Here is an 18,431-nt window from a genome sequence, read left to right on the forward strand (position 1 = left end):
GGAAGTTTCATGTGGATGGAGTGATTCAGGCACAGGTCTCTAAGATCGGACATTACGTATACCCCGAGGACGTGGCTGCATTCAAGAGCTCTGGCTCGGAAGTAATGGCGACATTAAGCTGAAAACAGCGAGGGTGCTACTTTAAAAGAAAAAAAAAAAAGTACACAACATCAACACACGCGGGTTGTGAAATGGATTTCAAACCTTCCCGATAGCACTGAACGTCCCAAGCTCAGTGGAGTTCGGGGTTATCGAGCATCCTCTTGATTACATTCTTGTATCATGTTATTTATTTTGTGAAGCTTTTTTTTTTTTAATATAATTTGGGGCCAGATAAGTCGGGAAAAAGGTGCACAATCAAGTTTGCTTGCGGATAGTGAAACCTCTAAATGTTTTCTCTTGGATAAGGCAAGACCAAGTAATAGACAAGGTCAAGTTAATAAGGCAAAACCAAGCCTCCAGCAGCCAGCATATCCCAACAATGCTCCTGGGAACATTCGCAAATGTTATACTGGTTTTTTTTTTCTCCCAGGCCATATTTTACACCTCATTAATCATTTTTTTGCTGGTGATGTCCAGAAGCAGCTTGCCTCCATTTGCTGCTGTCAGCACTCAGCAGTCTATTTTTATAACGCCTGCAGCTACCAACAGCAGTCACCTTCCCGTCACCTACATACTCCCAGGTGCCATTGTGATCAATAATATTAATCGTAAAAATGAATGAAATAAAGTAAAGATGGCATATTTTGTTATACTGCTGGTCTTTGCCATTATACCGAAGTCAAGTAATAATAATAATGATGCTTTGAAATCAATCCTGGTATAGGCTATCTCCTGGGACCTCCGTTGCTTTATGACAGCACCAAGTAGTGTGTGGTTGACCCCGATGATGAATGAATGAATGTGTGTAGTTCCATGGAAGGTATTCTACGTAGTAGACTGTAACCAAGAACCAGACCACTGGGTGACTTGCAGTCACCGAGTGGGATCTAATCCAGGTATGAAGACATCTCTGTAGATGACAGATGAATCCAGGACATGAGATGTTTGGCTGAACAGAAAGTTATGTAAATGTTAGTCCAGGTGTTAAGACTGTACAAAAACAATTTACAGGGAAAACGTTTTATTGGAAAAAAGCTGTCAAATGTTTCCAGCTTGTTTACACATATACAATAAAAAATATATTTTCAAACACTGCTCTAATCATAAGTGCCAATGGGGTAAAAAATATGTTTGTTCTTTCTATACAAAATATGGAATGTGTAAAAAAAAAAAAAAGAATGAAAAAAGAATGGAATGTTGGTTAACTATTCAAACTGCCATCACTCCTGCCTGTTTGTCTACTTAGACACACACGTGCCTGCCACCTGTTCTTGCTCTGTTCCCGTTTGCCTGATTGACTTTGTAGCAAAACGCCCGCTTGCGTCCCGCTTGCTTCCCGCCTGTTTCGCTTTTTGTTAGCTTTGACCTTCGACCTCTCACCGACTACAAACTTGCCTTGCCCTTGTCTGCACGCTCATCACCCTGCTCCGTGCACCTTCCCTGCTGGAGTTCCAGTTTCCCCTTTACCCTAATTAAAAAGTTTATGTTGCACATGGTTGCCCTGCCTCATTTGTGACAAGCTGACGTTAATAAAAACAAAATAATAAACAATTTAATGAGCGAGTAAGAATGACAGCCCGTTAAAAAAAAAGAAAAAAAAAAGTGTAAAATAATAAATTAAAGGTGAGGAGCGTGTTGAAGCGCAGCCTCAAGGTGCGCTCTCTTGCCGGTCCTTGTCTGCGGCGATGGAGCGCACCAGCTCCTCCACCCAGCGCACCTCATGCGCCACCTGCTCGGCCAGCGCCTCATAGCGGTTCTCCAGGCGTCCAAACTTGCGCTTGAGCGCACCGGCAGCCTGCGCGGCTCCCCGGGCGTCTTCCTGGCTCTTCTTGCGTTGCGCTTGCGTGCGTTGCAGCTCCTGGCGGACGGCGCCCAGCTGGCCCGAGATGCCTCGGCTCTCCTCCTTGTACCAGCCCTCCTTCTCCTCATAGATGGACAGCAGCGCCGCCACGTCGTCGCGGCACGAGCGCCGGTTGCGCTCGAGCTGGCGAAGCCCCTGCTCGGCCGCCGCGATCTCCTCCAGGACTTGCGAGAAGCGCTCGAAGTTGACGTAGGTGTTGTTGGGCGGCATGCTGGAGTGGGACTTGATGGTGTACTCCTTCAGACGTGTGGTCTTCAGGCGCCGGCGCTCCGGCTTGTGGTCGCGCTCCTCCTGGCGCACGTTGCGCCGCTTGATCACCTGGATGACAGTAAAGCAGCAATGTCGGTCTTGTAAACTCGTACCACAATCTCGTCTCGTATCAGCTGGGACAAAACGCTTTACCGATAATCTGTGATCGTCTTTTTTTTTACGACAGTGAAAGAAGCTGGTAAATCACCTTAATCCATGGATGTTGAAGACTGTCGTCGATGGTCATTCGCTTCCTGCAATGACAAGTCAGTCAGAACAAGACAGCAACAATGTGAAGAAACCAATTGAGCTATAGTCTGCTACTTGGGATCTTTGACCAGCAGGCGTCGTATGAAATCTTTGGCCAACTCGCTGGTGTTACTGAAGTATTCCTCGTCAAAGTCGTAGTTGACCGCCGAGATGTTGGTCAGTGTCTCCTGCTTGGTCTCGCCCAGGAACGGAGAAGCGCCGCTCAAGCTGCAGGGAAACGTCATGTCAATTTTGAGAATGGCCGAGTGAAGCTGTTGACACATGTTGTGTGAAACGACACTTACAGGATGTAAGTGATGACCCCGATGCTCCTGTACAGAAGGAAGAAAATATCGCTTGAAAATGTCACATGGGGAAGGCTCGCAATGTTTAAATAGGCTAATAAAATAACTATCGTAAACAGGTTAAAACCGGACTACTGCCAAAAATGTCAAACGTTTGCAGTATGTTGTCGAGCAGGGTCACAGAGCAAAGAAGTTTGTTGTCTTACCACATGTCCGCCTCCAGTCCCAGCGGTTCGTAGTTGACTATTTCTGGAGCTGCAAAGCGCAGAGGAACCAAGTCGTCAATGTGAAACAGATGTGGACCACAAAAAGTCGCTCACTCGGCAAGAAACGGAATCCGTTGTGGAGGTGGTGTTGGGCAGCGAAACCCACCTACAAACTCAGGCGTTCCAAAGATGTTCTTGAACTCGTTGCCGGCTTTGATCTGATGGGCGATGCCGAAGTCAATGAGCTTTATCCTGGGATTGGGAACGTTCTTGTCCAGCAGCATGATGTTCTCGGGCTGCAAGGAAACACGACAACAAATATGAAGAGATGCTATATGTAATAAAGCACGGGATTGGTCGCTGCCGGTGTACTTCATGAAGCGTCTCGTGTCCGTACCTTGAGATCAAAGTGTGCGATGCGCTTGGAGTGCAGGTAGTGCACGCCATCCAGGATCTGCTTGAGGAACTGCGTGGCCTCCTCTTCGCTCAGCGACTCCTTCTCGGCGAGAAAGTCGAAGAGCTCGCCGCCGGACACCAGCTCCAGGATGAGGATGACGTCCGTCTTGTTCTCGAAGATGTCGTGCAACGTGATGATGTTGCTGTGCTGGATCTCGCGCAGGATGTTGACCTCGCGCTCGATCTCCTCGCGGCTCACACCCCGCCGGCTGGATGACAGGCGGCGCTTCTTGATGAACTTGGCGGCATACTCGTTGCCCGAGCTCTTCTCTTTGCACTTGCGCACGATGGCGAATTGACCGCTGAGGAGACGAGACACAATCAAGAGTACGCGTGAGTGTTTTTTGTGTAATGCCACCACACAAGCGTTTTAGGACCACCCTCCGGAGAAGTCTGCTTATGATATACCTGCCCAGCTCCTCTTCCATTTCATAGTGCAGCTCCACATCCTCTTGCCTGAAGCCAGCCATGACGTGTCGGCTGCGCCAAAGCTGCTGGCTCGGCAGCCTTCCTTTTGCGTGTCAGTGTGCGTTACACTGCAAAGGCATGATTACGCACATACAAGAAAAGAGTTGGCTCGAGGCAACTACATTCAAATTGACATCACATGCTCTTTCGTTTCTTTCCTCCTTATTTGGACAAGTGTTGAAGATGATGTCAGAGAGCCCCCTGCATTCCAGTCCTACTTACATCATCTCCTTGCCAATGACTCAGTTAAAGGGACTACTGTACTAACAGTCTTTTCTACTTAGTGATAAGAAACACTAAGATGGAAAACACAGGAAAACAGCTTTGATTATCACAAGAACGACAGTCGGTCACTCGCAACTTTGTATTGAACATATTGTGGTGACATTAGAATAGGAACGGAAAAACAAAACAAAAAACAGCGCGCACGCGTGAAGCAAAGATATGATGACAAAATTCGGAAAGAAACAAGTGATATTTGGATTACAATCGTCTTTGGGGGGGGAGCATAGGAAAAAAGAATCAGTCGGCACTCGGGACGGTAGTTAGCTTAGCTGACCAGCTAGCTCAACAAGCCGTTGTTGAAACACAGCTTGACGATTGTTGAAAAACGCCTAATAAAGACCGGTTTGCAGTGGGAAAAAAACAAGTCACGTATTTTAGAGGGAGTACTTACGTTTCTGTTGGTTTACTAATGCCGCATTCCGGTCCAAGTAACTGTCCGTTTGAGTAGAAATGTAACGCCAGTGAACGACACCCTCACAGAACTTCCGTTTTGATTTGTCAGAATAAAGCTTTTAGTTAAGGCAGTCGAATGCCTTCGATAATACAAATACAAAGAGCAAATTAATACTCCCCAGTCAAATAAAAAGGATTGTAATATTCGCGCATGCAAATTTGTGGATGTTCTCTTTTTTATTGTATTTTCCAGAAAAACAAAATATGCCAAGTTCCGGTGCAGAAGGGAAAACATATGGAATGACGTCATATCGAGGTTTAACTTGCCGCAGTGAGTCAAGAGGAGCACGCGACGCTAAGCTTCAAAAGCACAATACACCGATAATAACACTTTACTGTAACATAACGAATAGAAAGACATATCAAACCATTGGGTTGGCCCAGTGACTTATAATGACAAATATGACATTTGGATAATATACACGCATGCACATTGGACGTGCTCTATAAACATTAAGTGGTTATTAGTGCAGCATATTGTAATTTATTTTTTAAAAAAAAAACTACAGTCTTCCAGTAGGAATAGTTTATTCTTTTTTAAAGTTCTTTATGTACGTACCATGGAACATTTCCGGGTGTGGCGTCATTGAATGGGCGCGTCTTCAAGCCAGTTAGCGGTGGGCTGCATTTCTGTTGGATGGGGCTCAGAGCAGCAACATACGAGCCCGGACTCACAATGACGGTCCCCGGCCTCGGAGCGCTAACCTGGGCCGCTATTTTTGTCATCCACCAGGTGGGTGGGCGACATTTAAATCAACATTTTTCTACCTAAAATCCCCTTCCCCGCGGTGGGCTTTTCCTGTTGAGCCCAGCGACGAACATCGTGCTAGCCACAACGTCACCTCGTTGATCAAAACAAAACAGAACACTCACTTTTCCCTCTTACTAGCTTGGTCAAATATGTCACTAAATGGCAACTTAGTAGCATCATGTAGCTCAACTGTAACGGTGTTAAACGGTGTTTTAAATGCTTGCACGTCCGCACTGGAGTCATTTTGGATGAGAGTGGGTAGAGCTAACTGCTAGCATTCGAGCTAAAACTCGTCACCGCGGTGGAAGCGTGACGTTTTACCCCATTACATTCATACGTGGATTAGATGAATCATACCACAAGACCTTTTGGTTTTGAATCTTACTCAAATGTTTCACGTCAACCACGCGTGGGGTGTCTCGGTGTGCCATCACTACCTTTTGTTACCTAGCACTAATGCTAGTAAGATCCAGTCATGCTCGGAACATCAACCTGCTATTGTCAAAGATGATATGTCTTTAATTGGTCTTGTTTTGACTGTTCCGGTGTATTAGTGTACCTAATGATGTGGCCCTTGAGTGTACAAGGTTATTTTCCATGAGTCATTTCCACGTCAACGGCCATTTTAGGTGAATAACGCCAAAAGTGGTTTTAAAACAGGACCTTGAGATACTAGTCGAATTAGTTCCTTGAAAACTCTCGCATCTATTTGTATCTCAAAGCACCACTGTTTTGATCCCCGTCCATGGATACAGGTGGCAGCAGAGCACGGCATGGCTCATTTCAGCGATGAAAGCAAAGGGAAGGACTACTGCATCTTCTTTAACTCACAGTGGGCACGTCTGCCTCAGGATCTCAACAAGGCGGTGAGTCCTCAACTAGTACCCAGCTTCCATATAGATCCAGGGAGACCTCCATTTGGTCCCTCCCTTGTATTTGCAGTCGCGTCTCCAGATCTACGACCTCACCTCGTCGGTCCTGTGCTCACCCACCGACGTCCCTGAGGGGGGCTTCCCCAACCGCATCGCCATGGTGATGAGGGGTAACTGCACTTTCTACGAGAAGGTCCGCCTGGCACAGATGAGCGGGGCCAAGGGTCTGCTCATCGTCAGCAAGGACAGACTGGTAACTTGTAACATTCGGATGGAACGGTTCCCATTGAATGTGGTGGCGCCTGGCAATTTGCTTTGGTTTGAATTCAGACGCCGCCAGCGGGAAACAAGACTCAGTACGAGGAAATTGACATCCCCGTCGCGTTGCTCAGCTACTCTGACATGCTGGAGATAAGCAAGGTTCTTCCTTTTTAAAATGTATTTTCCCTTTGCTAATGATGCCTGAATGTCACACTTGAGTTGACTGATGGTTTCCGCGGTAGATGTTTGCCAAGGGCAGACAGGTGGCCATGTATGCCCCCAAAGAGCCGGTGCTGGACTACAACATGGTTATCATCTTCCTCATGGCTGTGGGAACTGTCGCAGTCGGTGGCCATTGGGCTGGTAGCAAGGACCGCAAGAAGTAAGCCGGAGGAGGCGGGGGGCTTCCACATGAATAAAAAACACAGCACTCCCTGATGGTATCTACCTTGTATTCCTTCTTCCGCACCCAGGCGCTACATGAAGCACAAGCGTGACGATGGGGCGGACAAGCAGGACGAGGAGACTCTGGATGTGACGCCCATCATGATCTGCGTGTTTGTGGTCATGTGCTGCAGCATGCTGGTGTTGCTCTACTTCTTCTACGACAGCCTGGGTAACACACACGTGGAACAAGTCAAGAAGTACATGTGAATCGTTGTTCTGACACAATTTTCTCCTCGGTTGCAGCAATTTGGGTGATAGGCATCTTCTGCCTGGCATCATCCGTGGGCCTCTACAGCTGCTTGTGGCCTTTTGTGCGCCGCATTCCTTTCTGCAAGTGCAGGTGAGACAGTTGACGCCTTACTCCAAATGCAGTGAGCCGTCAATCTTTGTGGGGCTTTGGAACAGAGGCCCAGCACAAATAAGAACCCGAGCGAGATACTCCATTCCCTCTGCCCGACACAGAGTTCCAGAGAACAACCTTCCCTACTTGCACAAGCGTCCTCAAGTACGCGCCCTGCTGCTGTCAACACTGTGCGTGGGCATCAGCATCACCTGGATGGTGTTTCGCAACGAGGACCAGTGAGTGGAAAGACGCTGTTATTTGTTGAACAAAAAGTCACCAAGGTTTTTTTTGGGATGTGTGGTCCAAGGTGGGCGTGGGTGCTGCAGGACACCCTGGGCATCGCCTTCTGTCTCTACATGCTCAAAACTGTCAGACTGCCCACATTTAAGGTACGAGAACACACAAACATATCTTTAAAGCTCTGAACTGAAGTGGCGATATTTCTTCATTTCCTCTGCGGCAGGCTTGCACTTTACTACTGACAGTGCTCTTCGTCTACGACGTCTTTTTTGTATTCATCACGCCCTTCTTCACCAAGGTAGCGTCACAGATGCCTCTTCATTCCAAGTTGTGACTTCTCGGTCATTTCATGCGGTGCATTCTCTCTGCGCAGAGCGGTGAGAGTATCATGGTGGAGGTGGCGGCAGGCCCCTCTGACTCAGCCACGCACGAAAAGGTGAGTGGTGTAATGTTACCTAAAAAGTTGGTTCCCAGCTTGATTTTGTCGGGGTGGTCGGCCGCAGCTTCCGATGGTGCTCAAGGTGCCGCGCTTGAACTCCTCACCCCTCGCCCTGTGCGATCGGCCCTTCTCCCTGCTGGGCTTTGGCGACATCCTGGTGCCAGGTGATTAAATGACAACTACTAAACCTAAGTTTAGACATACGGCAAGGCGCAACTCTTTACAAAAGTGACCCCCCCAAATTTAAATCATAAATAAATAAACTGACATCATTCCACCCCGCTCCCCCCTCAGGACTGCTGGTGGTGTACTGTCACCGCTTCGACATTTTGATGCAGTCTTCCAGGATCTACTTTGTGGCCTGTACAATCGGTACGTAACGATGAATCGATGGGCCGTGTTTTGGGTTTACGACGGAGCCGTCCGTCTCTCCTACATTTAGCGTACGGCGTGGGGCTGCTGATCACCTTCGTGGCGCTGGCCATGATGCAGATGGGCCAGCCAGCCTTGCTCTACTTGGTGCCTTGCACTCTGCTCACCAGCCTGGCGGTGGCGCTATGGCGCAGAGAGCTGCCTCAGTTCTGGACCGGCAGCGGATTTGTGGTGAATACCAGTTTGATATGAGTGTGCACCTACGCAATATGCTTTTGGCTCCAGGAAACAAAAATATACTTTAAATAGAATAAAGATAACCTTTTTTTATTTGATACATTCCAACTGGTTGTTTATTATTCTATCTCGGGTTCTATCTAGTCTGCTGCTGAGGAACTATTGGATCCATTTCCTAAAACTGGAGGCACATGCTTTTTGTGGGACAGCAATAATATACTGTCAATCAATACATGAATTGGAAATCAGAGTCTTGACGCTTCCTTAAAGTCACCCTCATTTCATTTTTATCCCTCACAGCCTGCCATAGTTCTCGCGCCCATCAAGTGTACACAAACAGCGGGGACGCAACCCAAAGTGCCGCCAGGCGCTGACTCAGCCAATCAGAGCCAAGACCCCGGTCCGCCTCAGGACGTGCCCCTCGCCGAAAACGAGGAAAAGCTCAACTAAAAGTTTATTTTCCACAGCGTGTTGCACGACATGGACATTAAAAGAGGCGCCGCAAGTGGTTTATACCTCACTTTGAAAGGGAATGATGGATAGAACGAGGGAATATGTTCCTATCCAGGCCCAAATGTTTGCTCACGACAGCATTAGTTCACATGCATCGTTGCTGTCCAACAAAAAGCATGGATCTCCAAAATTGAAACACGAAGAAAACCAAACTGGATGTTTTAACATCAAATCAAATGAGGAAACGTGCAGATGCATGCTTTTGGTTGATCAGCTGTGATGACAGTCATGCGTCTCGTGACACAAGCACGAGTTGGTGCGATCGCTGAACCTTTTTTTTTTTAAATTACCTTTTCTTTATGCTATATCTATTTTGGGTTTTGTTTTGCATGCTATAATGTGGATTTCCTACCTAGTATTACAACTAAAAGCTGTAGTGAAGACTGTATATTAGTGGAGCAAACCTTTGAATAAAAGAATACTTTGGATGCCCACAGGAGCCAAAATTCAAGTTAGGAGAGTCAAGTTAGTTGCTATGAAACATTTGCACATCTCATATGTAATTTTTTTCCCCTGTGTTTTTAATGTACATAATCTGTCTTGTATATATGATGTGCTCTCCTATGCTGTATAGGTTTTAAGACCAATGTACTCCTTTTAGTTGTGTTCAGTGTCTCGATTGAAGACAACAGAATGAAATATTGACTTTTGCCGTTGAGTAAATAAACACTGAACACCTTTTGCGGAAATATCGGAGTTGTGGTTTTTATTCTTATTCTCCTAACATACATTTAGTTAAGTAAATTGTTTTTGTAAAACTGAAAAAGAAACATCTACAATTATCGAGTTAGTTTTGCACTCTATATATATCCATCCTAAGACAATAAATAGTAATAAAACAGTAAAGTCTTAATTATTCCATAGACTATTAGCTAGGGAAAAATATTTCAATATTGCAGCATTTTTTTTTTAATCAAAAGCTGCGCTTGTTCTGAACTCTGTTTTGCAGTAGCTTCCACACACCATTAAATTAGAAAGGTCATAAAACAGCATTCATTTGGAATAAAAAAATACACTTGTCAAAAAAAGTGTTTGGCAATCTAAGAACATGAGTACATTACATATTTTTCCACTGTGCAAAATGGCTTCTGCCCCCCCCCCAGCTCACGCAAAAATGTTTTGAGAAAAACATATTTGAGTCCAATACCTTGAAGTAGACATAGTCCTTCCACTCCTTAGTCCATAACAGCATGAATTAAATGAATATCACCTTCTCCTTTGGCTTCTCCAGCACTTCCTTGGGGAATGGGGGTGGGACTGGGGCCTGGGCCTCCACATGACTTCGTAAATGCATGAAGGACTGCGACGTTTTCACGCTGCTGCCTTGACCAGACGTGTCATCTAAGTAAAATGCAACATTGAAGGAAATGAGGTAAGTCACTTCTGATCGATCGATCGATAGATAGGTGGCATCTTGGGCTCACAATGTCAAAAGGTAAACAGGACGGAATCCTAAAAACATCTTGTATTATTTTACCCGAGCGGGAGACGGCTCTCATACTGCCTCCTTCCTTCCCCGTCACTCTGATGGGCACAAGCTGGCTCACGTCGATGGAGGCTGCGAGCACAGAGACGTCAAACATGCAGATAGGAAGACAGATGATACGATAGATAACAGTAAATATGAATAGATGATGGTTGGTAGTGGTCCACCATGAATGCAAAGCAGACGTGTCACGGAGGACGTCGGATGATGATGAATACCTGCGCTGTGGGCCCTCTGGTGCGCCGCCTTCATACGGAAGCCCTTGTCCTTGGCTTTGGTGGCTAGCTTGGTGGGGATTTGCTGCACCACGCCGGCCGCCTTGTGCACCTGGTTGGTGGTGCTGACCAGGTGCACGGGTAGCTCGGGCTTGGCCGCCGGAGGGACGCTCATGCTCTCCTTGCGCGGCGGGACTTTAGGCGGCGTCTCCTTCTTATTGTCGCGGGAGCTGGCCAGTAGGACATGGGGACGTGGGGCGCCTCCGTTCGGGCTGGTGGCAAGGCTGCCCCTGAATGACTGGTAGCTGGACAGACTGACGTACTGGGGAGGAAACATGTCACACATATTTGAACTTAGAGTAGCATTACTGTTCAAACGTTTGAAGCCACTTTGAAATGTTACTTTTGGAAGAGACAGATGCCACAATTACCTTACTATGTGGTTCAAACTCACCGCATCATCATAGTTGACGTTCCCCGCGTTCAGAGCCTCCGTGTACTTCTTGAACTTGTCTTCCAGACGTTCTTTCTCCTGATTCAGGCTTTCTTTTTCCCTCTCCACGGCTTTGGTGGTCTCCCTGAGGCGCTCCAGACCCTGCTGGTAGTTCTCCCACTGCCTGTCGTACTCCGCCTTCTCCTGGCGGAGCCTCTCCTCACGCCGGACGCACTCGTCCTCCCGCAGCTTCAGCTGGGTCTCCAGCGCCTCCGTGTAGACACTCTGGCGCTCTCGGTCCTTCTCCCAGCGTTGCTGCGCCTCGCGGTGTTGCGCCTGCATCTTGTGCAGGTTGGCCAGGTCCTCCTTGTGCTTCTCCAGATTGCGCTGCTTTTCCTGCTCCAGCAAGGTGCTGCTAGAGGGCCGCGAGGCTCTGCCGCCGTCTGACCGCAGGATGTGCTGGAGCTCGATCTGACTGTCCTGCTGGGCCACGATGGCCTGGGTGGGCGAAGGTTGAAAAATAATCATGTTCACAATCCACTTGTTTCATGGTGGTGGCAAAGCAGTTCACAACTTACTTGTAATGTATACAGCCTCTGGGCTAGCAGTATGACACGGTCATGCACCTGCAAACCAAATGATAGTCATGGGAAATGAGACCTCGAATTAAGAGTCATAAGTGACCTTTGGCTATTGTACGATTTTTCCGGGATTTCTTTCCCACATTTCCACCCATCCTTCATAGGGAACATACAGTCCGTATACTGAATTTAATAAAAATTAAAAAAAATCCCAGAGGAAAAAAATTCCAAGCTCCACCAGCGATTGTATGACTCCGAGGATAAAGTGTCACCTCAGCTTGGAAGTCGCTGGCGGCTGAAGCCCAACTAGGCCCCCACGTGTAGCTGTTGGCCTTCAGGAGACAGCAAAAAGAAGGTTTCAGATAATGTGCCAGACGGCGGGCCTAAGCTTTACGTTGACGTCACTCACAGGCTGCTCCCGGCTCTGAGCGTCGTCGGTTTCAAAGCTGCCGCCGCTGAGCCTGTCGACCGCATCCCCATCGGAAGACGTGTGATCTGATCAACACAACAAGGGGGACATCTTATCGTGAGGGACCATGCCTGAATTTAATGCAGTGGTTACAGTTTGACCGTTTTTTTTCCCCCCCGATTACATAAAAATTGTGACTTGCCAAATGCGGAATAAGCTACAACAATTAGGCTTATCTAAGAAACTATGATAATTAGACATATACGTGGTGGATTCATCATTCCAGTGTGTCCAACGGATCTTACTTGCAGATGGGTTCATGTCGGCCGGCCCCGAGGCCTCGGCCCTCCCGTGTGACCTCCACGGTATTACGTGATCGCCCACCTGGATGTTAGTGGGGTATTTTCTTGTGCTAAAGAGCAGGTTTTGAAGACTTTCCACTGTGGAAAGGCGTCCAATAAAGAACATAGAAAAAAGAGGAACCCCGTCAGCATCAGCACAAGTCAAAAGACATAGAAATGTGATTTTTTTTCCCTACCTTCATCGAGGGCTCCTTTGAGCAATGTTTCGCCCTGCTGGAGATCAGTGGGGTCTCCTCGCAGCAATAGCCTTCTTGCGGGGCTCTCTTGGCCGGTCATGTCTTGATACATGACGCTGAAAATGTGCAACTTCTCGGACAGGCACAGCTCGATGTGCTCATCTCTGGCTTTTAAACGCTCTGCCCATTAAAAAAAAAAAAAAGAAACCAGCATTATTAATATGAATAAGTACGGAAACACACAGAACGTCTCGACTCTTACCTCGATATTCTTGCAGTCTACTCTTCAGTTCCTGGAAGTCTTTGTCCTCCTCCGCGTAACTGGACCGCAATAACAGTCGTCATTTTGAAATCGACAAAGCCATTTCAAGAGCAAAGCAGCACGTAGACCCAGGAAGCTTTCTCACCGATTTATGGCGTCTCGTATGCGGCCCATCCAGGCAAGGCGCTCCTCCTTGGAGCCGGTGTGCAGCTCGTACATCTCGTACACCTCCTGCGGCATGGAGATGAACGCGCAGATGAGGAACATGGCCTTATCCTCATGGGCCACCTCCCTGAGAATCAGGTTTTGAAGGCTGATCACCGGCGGTTTATTGTCCTGCGTGATAAAACACCAGGGTCTGTGTGTTTTCTTTTTTTAATCTTAATTAACCAGAGATGCCCCCCCCCTGACATGTCACTCACTACAGCAGCAAAAACAAACTTCTGATCTTTATCTTGTAAGAGCAGGAGCACATCTGACAGCAGCACAGCATGTATCTCTGAGGAAGATCAAAGAAGAGTCAGTCCACACCCTTTGTCAAGAATAAGAATGTACCTTTCTGTCTGCCAGAAGACTTCCAGGTGACAGGGCCTTCGTGCAGCAGAGTCCGGTTGCCCTGGATCAGATCCTCCCGGCGGATGAGTTGGCCGTCTTTCAGCCGCCCCACCGACTTGGGCTCCAGTCGAAAGTAGATCTCACGGAGGCGGGAGGCCTGCTCGTAGTGCCTGACGCCGTCGTTCACTCGGGAGATGGTATCCTTGATGGCCGCCAGGCCTTGGAGCAGAGACTCGTGGTCGTCGGTGTCGACTGAAAGGCGTACCGTATATTAGGGGGGCGGGGTTTGTGAAGAGTATGTACGAGAAATTGCAAATGAGAGAATAGTTCCACTCATTGTTTACCTTCAGTGTTCTGTATGAGTCGCTCCACCAGGACGGGGTACTTTGTGATGCGCTGCGTCACCAGCAGGAAACACTCGGGGATACCCAACCTTCTCACCAGGACCAGCTGACCAACTTTCTGGTGGAAGACACGCACATGAAATTAAAGTGAAAAACTCTAAGCACCCCCCATTTAAAACTCTCAATTATTTTCCATCATCTTCAGCAGTTAACTGATCCATCTGTGGCTCCCAGTCCGGATAGGTCGGAAAATGAACCCTCTCAGGTTTCAGCTCTGGGCCGAGAGTTCGTGTCTCGCTTACCTTCATGAGGCTTTGAAACTTCTTGTTGCTTTGTAGCTGCTCCTTGTAAAAGCTGACAGCTTCGGTGTGACGGCTACAGAAAACGCCGTACCACTCCTTCATTTTTGTACCCACCGAGCCAGAAAACTAAGGTAAAAAAAAAAAAAGCAACATTGTTCAGAAGCACAAACATTTCTTCACTCACAGTTTTAAAAAAAGGCAACCCGTTCTCCAGCATCTGCCCTACCTGTGAGATGAGTATGTCTCCCAGCTGCGTGATCTGGTAGCTGTTGGGACTGCCCCGCTCTTGACACTGACTTTGGCGCAACTTGAAGTTGTCCAGGAAGTGCTGGTGCAGCTTGAGCAGGGCGTCCAAGCCGGGGAACAGCGTGTCCACTTTGTCTTCGTTTAGCAGCTGGGACTGGCGCAGCTCGTGCATGTAGACGTGCCGGAGGATCTTCAACGTGCGCACATGGTGCATCTCCGTCTGCATCAGCTCTAGGAAATTGCAAAAAAATAAAGTCAATGGCATTGCAGTCACATCCATGTGCCATGTTGACAGCTGAAAGTAGAAATCAATAGCCAAAGATTCTTTGCAATAATATTTTCGGTGCGGCCCCAGCCGTCGAAACACAGTGTTGTGATTTATGTTTGGTTTGTGAAATATGCATTCAACATGCAAAATCCACCTGTTTTTATCCATAGTGGGCGGCCATATTGCCATTTGCTGCTGTTGCTAGGTTTCAGGTCACAGCCAATCACAGCTCAGCAGTTTTCTGAAGCTGAGCAACTGTCATTTTCAGTGGACAGCAAGTGCCAAAATGGCCACCCCCTGAGCTGGATACCTAATTTTCCCTTCTCATATTCCACAAACGCAATATCAATCAGATGAAGTTAGACAAAGTAGCTAGTGCGCACCATAGATGACATCCTGTCTTTTGATGGCCTCTCGGTCCAGAGTTTGCATGTAGTCTGGGTTGGCTGCCGCGCTCCATGATTCTGCTTCCAGGTTCTGACTGTCACGCTCCAGCCCGCCTCGCAGCGCAGAGTAATGGTCATCTGGAGGAGAAACATTGACATTAAAACAAACATTGACACATATGTATGCGTGTCTTTTCTTTCTGCCAAAAGAAAGACAGAGCTGACCTTCCAGATTGATGGGCTCAGCCAGGGAAATGGCATCCTCGAAGACAACCCTCCCCCGGATGCCCTCCACCTCATCCATCCGTGCTGGGTCGGAGCTATTTGTGGATGTCGGAGGAAAAACAGTTAGAGTGGAAACATTGCTCAATACCAAAGGATATCTTCTTGCTGATCACACACAACCTAGCTTAGCGTTTGCTCAAATGAAGCGGTGTTTGTTTCTTCAGCCGTTTTGTGTGGGATGTGAAATGTGAGTCAAGTATGAGGAGAAACCAGTTGATCAGAGTCATTGCCGCCGGCACACCTGAAGTTTCTTGCAGCGTCCTTGTACGAGGGTGAACCGGGCTGAGCTTTGTCTTGGGTGGGGGTGACTGTCATGCCTGGAGCCAGGAGGGAACCAGGGATGCCATCTGCTACACTGAGCACAAAGACAAAAAGAAAACAACGTGAATTTTGTCCATGAGTCTTCCTTGGGGCTTTTCATGAGTCCTGTTATGATACATGTGTTGACCAAACTTATGAGGCCAACATTTTTTTTTCTTGAGCTTTCCAGAGAGCGCAACTGAGTTTCTTTGGAGAACCCTAAAATAGATTCTTTGCACAAGAAAAGTGGGTTTCATGAGACCCCCCCCCCCCGCCCATTAATGGGTACATGTTGAGTTATTTTGAGGGAACAATAAATTTACACCGTTACAGTCGACAAGCTGTAAACTGCCTACTTGACATTGTAGCATTCTCATTTCCTCGGTGTTGCTGAGCAACGCGGTTCAAAACGGGCTCAGAGGTTAACAAGTTATCTCAGAGCCGGTCGGCCATCTGCCTACAGCCGTGGCTTGAACCGAAAGGGACAACAGAATAGAAGGGTTGAATGATTAAGAGCGTTGATAGTGTGTTGACACAGCAGCTCCCTGCAAAAGAGAGACAAGAAGGGAGCCTTCGAATACAAACAACACGGCAGCGCAAAATCAGCGAAGCCTGCCAGGAGCTCAGGTCGGACCAGCTCCCCGACAAACACCGCAAGTGCACTGTGGGAAACGTGGTCACGGCCCAGATGTGACGGCGGCAGTTCGCTTTCATCTGCTCATACCTGCCGAAGGTGCAACATGCAGATCTTAATATCATCATGACCAGCACACAAAAACAAAAACAAGCCACCGCCGGCTGACATTCACATGACGTGGAAGATGCCCCGCTTTCAACAGGGTAGAACATCATAGCATTAGGAGGCATCGAGCTGTTAAGAGCCCTGACATTTTTATTTGGAAGGGGTTGGGGGTGAATGTCTCAAAAGTTGCAGGTCAAAGCAGCTTGTTCGCTCCATTTTTTCTTTCAACTAGGCTACCAGAAATCTTCACATTAAAACTTGTCAATTGAGCCCCAAGCCACACCTCAATAGACTGGCTGGAAGGCAGCGTGAAATACGGGGTCATTCCCACACATCACAACACAAGGAACTCGACCAGCAAGTCTGCCAGGTGGCCTGCTGCACAGCCAGTGCACACAGCAAACACTGCACCATCCTCCGCACAACTCAACTTTGTCTATGCAGTACACAACATATACGCTCAACTCAAATCAACATACACGCCTACGCACAGCCTACTACTTACTACAGTTCTATTTGTCACATAAGATGCCGTTTTCTTGTGAACTATAAAAATGACAATGTTTTTTGAGCTATGGGCGACATACATGCTTGGCAAAGGGAGTAAAATATTCCATGTGCTTGCCAGCAAAGATTCAGAGGATATATAAAGTCTACACACCTCCTGTTCAAAGGCCAGTATGAGATAGAAATAAAATGAAATCAAGATAAGTCACTGCAATACCTTTTCCAACATTGGAGTGATCTATCATTAACCTCAAGGCTCTTTAAACTTCATAGTTTGATATTATGCCTGATTTGAGAGACTTTGCTTTTGTCCAAAACAATGTTTTTACTTTTTCCTCAGTAATCACACATTTTCTTATATTTTTGACTGCCACTTATATTTCTCTTTGCCAAATTCCATATTTTTCTCATAATATTGAGGTGTTTTTTTCAAATAGTCTTGCCATTATGCATATACATATATATAGTATGTATTTTTGTCACTTGTGCTGCCAGCCTAAAAAAAAAAAAAAGCCTACCGCACTATTTTGTCTCAATCTCGCTTTTAAAGTATCAATCCGCGCGCAACATGACAGATGAAACAGGCACCAGACAAGTACATTATTCAAGTCAAACTTGTCTTCAGTCACCATCACACTGCCGACAATTAAAGTGAATAAACAAATACGAGAAATAAACAAGAAAAATGCAGTAAGACAGCAGGGTGTCGCTTGAAATCAACAGTTTCGGGCGAGGACACAACAGGTGCAGAGTGTGACTGCGGTCGGCAGGTGACTCGGCTACCTGTATGCTACCGTGTTGACTTGTTAGCCATTCACCCCAATTTAAATTCCTTAAAAGTTATCCTTCAAAAGCACCCAAAGAATAGGAGGCCAGTTATGTCATTTGTAATCAAATTAAAAGTTTGCAAGCACGTCGAGTTAGCTAGTTTAGCTTATGCTGCGCAATAATTGCTCCCCGCCTCTAAAAAACAAAAAGCACAATATGTTGTCCGCGCTAAAAACGTCAGTCTTACCTGGGGGTACACGTACGGGCGAAGGTTTTATAATGTTAACTTTCGAGACAGACAATGTGTTTCCTCAGTTTGACGATGACAGCAACGGAGAACTCTAATGAGGATTCCCGAGGAACAAGTGAAGAGGGAGGCGGTAAACGCGACGGAACAGCCTCCTGTGGACGAGCCGACAGTCCTACTTCCGTTCAAAGCGCACAATTTTTAAACGCACAAATAAATTCTAAAACATTGAGCAATAAAATGCATATAAATATTGAAATGAGAGTATAACACCGTACCAAATATTAAGTAAAATAAGTATACAAGATGCTACCCCATTATCTAGTTTTCCAAGGAAATATTTGGAATGAAAATAATTGATTGTATCCCATGATATTAACTTTTTTTTTCATGTATTTTAGTATATTCCTGCTTTTTGTTTAAATATAAAATACAGTTTATTGCATGA

The 18,431-nt window shown here is 46.9% G+C and overlaps 3 protein-coding genes across 5 annotated transcripts; 1 reads left to right on the forward strand and 2 right to left on the reverse strand.

Moving 5' to 3' along the window:
- Positions 1–1,111: 1,111 nt before the first annotated feature.
- On the reverse strand, positions 1,112–4,693 carry dapk3 (death-associated protein kinase 3). Its single transcript, XM_037275558.1, has 9 exons — positions 4,573–4,693; positions 3,837–3,964; positions 3,370–3,730; positions 3,139–3,268; positions 2,973–3,021; positions 2,767–2,793; positions 2,537–2,689; positions 2,421–2,466; positions 1,112–2,281 (listed from the first exon to the last, which is right to left on the reverse strand). Exons 2-9 carry the CDS (start codon positions 3,896–3,898, stop codon positions 1,751–1,753), a joined length of 1,359 nt encoding a protein of 452 aa, XP_037131453.1. The 5' UTR covers positions 3,899–3,964; positions 4,573–4,693; the 3' UTR covers positions 1,112–1,750.
- sppl2 (signal peptide peptidase-like 2) lies at positions 2,208–9,798 on the forward strand. Of its 2 annotated transcripts, XM_037275549.1 has the most exons (15): positions 5,214–5,367; positions 6,141–6,251; positions 6,328–6,510; positions 6,588–6,677; positions 6,761–6,900; positions 6,992–7,134; positions 7,209–7,305; positions 7,428–7,544; positions 7,616–7,697; positions 7,772–7,846; positions 7,922–7,984; positions 8,052–8,151; positions 8,282–8,359; positions 8,430–8,590; positions 8,897–9,798. In XM_037275549.1, exons 1-15 carry the CDS (start codon positions 5,272–5,274, stop codon positions 9,044–9,046), a joined length of 1,686 nt encoding a protein of 561 aa, XP_037131444.1. In that variant the 5' UTR covers positions 5,214–5,271; the 3' UTR covers positions 9,047–9,798. The 2 variants fall into 2 exon arrangements, with proteins under 2 accessions (XP_037131446.1, XP_037131444.1); XM_037275551.1 differs by lacking the exons at positions 5,214–5,367; positions 6,141–6,251 and adding an exon at positions 2,208–2,221 and having other exon boundaries at positions 6,340–6,510.
- A 196-nt stretch (positions 9,799–9,994) lies between these two features.
- Positions 9,995–18,132, reverse strand: arhgef18a (rho/rac guanine nucleotide exchange factor (GEF) 18a). 2 transcript variants are annotated; one of them, XM_037275543.1, is made up of 20 exons: positions 17,984–18,132; positions 15,661–15,774; positions 15,360–15,454; positions 15,132–15,272; positions 14,461–14,711; positions 14,235–14,360; positions 13,933–14,050; positions 13,589–13,840; positions 13,456–13,532; positions 13,179–13,369; positions 13,034–13,092; positions 12,772–12,951; positions 12,539–12,673; positions 12,234–12,319; positions 12,097–12,156; positions 11,822–11,869; positions 11,265–11,741; positions 10,814–11,132; positions 10,587–10,667; positions 9,995–10,450 (listed from the first exon to the last, which is right to left on the reverse strand). In XM_037275543.1, the coding sequence occupies exons 2-20, from the start codon at positions 15,732–15,734 to the stop codon at positions 10,305–10,307; spliced, it is 2,916 nt and encodes a 971-aa protein (XP_037131438.1). In that variant the 5' UTR covers positions 15,735–15,774; positions 17,984–18,132; the 3' UTR covers positions 9,995–10,304. The 2 variants fall into 2 exon arrangements, with proteins under 2 accessions (XP_037131438.1, XP_037131439.1); XM_037275544.1 differs by lacking the exon at positions 17,984–18,132 and having other exon boundaries at positions 15,540–15,663.
- Positions 18,133–18,431: the final 299 nt, after the last annotated feature.

The sequence above is a fragment of the Syngnathus acus genome, chromosome 17 (assembly GCF_901709675.1).
Source record: "Syngnathus acus chromosome 17, fSynAcu1.2, whole genome shotgun sequence".
NCBI classification, from domain to species: domain Eukaryota; kingdom Metazoa; phylum Chordata; class Actinopteri; order Syngnathiformes; family Syngnathidae; genus Syngnathus; species Syngnathus acus.

What these genes read in the sequence shown, in the direction of transcription:
- dapk3 (XM_037275558.1), bottom strand. Translation starts at nt 3,898, where the DNA reads ATGGCTGGCTTCAGGCAAGAGGATGTGGAGCTGCACTATGAAATGGAA. An exon ending in TCGCACACTTTGATCTCAAG is followed by an intron (nt 3,269 to 3,369) that starts GTACGGACACGA and finishes GTTTCCTTGCAG; the next exon opens with CCCGAGAACATCATGCTGCT. An exon ending in TTCAACATCCATGGATTAAG is followed by an intron (nt 2,282 to 2,420) that starts GTGATTTACCAG and finishes ACTGTCATCCAG; the next exon opens with GTGATCAAGCGGCGCAACGT.
- sppl2 (XM_037275549.1), top strand. Translation starts at nt 5,272, where the DNA reads ATGGGGCTCAGAGCAGCAACATACGAGCCCGGACTCACAATGACGGTC. An exon ending in GGTAGCAAGGACCGCAAGAA is followed by an intron (nt 6,901 to 6,991) that starts GTAAGCCGGAGG and finishes TTCCGCACCCAG; the next exon opens with GCGCTACATGAAGCACAAGC. An exon ending in GTGTTTCGCAACGAGGACCA is followed by an intron (nt 7,545 to 7,615) that starts GTGAGTGGAAAG and finishes GTGTGGTCCAAG; the next exon opens with GTGGGCGTGGGTGCTGCAGG.
- arhgef18a (XM_037275543.1), bottom strand. Translation starts at nt 15,734, where the DNA reads ATGACAGTCACCCCCACCCAAGACAAAGCTCAGCCCGGTTCACCCTCG. An exon ending in CGACATGAACCCATCTGCAA is followed by an intron (nt 12,320 to 12,538) that starts GTAAGATCCGTT and finishes TGTGTTGATCAG; the next exon opens with ATCACACGTCTTCCGATGGG. An exon ending in CCAGCGACTTCCAAGCTGAG is followed by an intron (nt 11,870 to 12,096) that starts GTGACACTTTAT and finishes TTTGGTTTGCAG; the next exon opens with GTGCATGACCGTGTCATACT.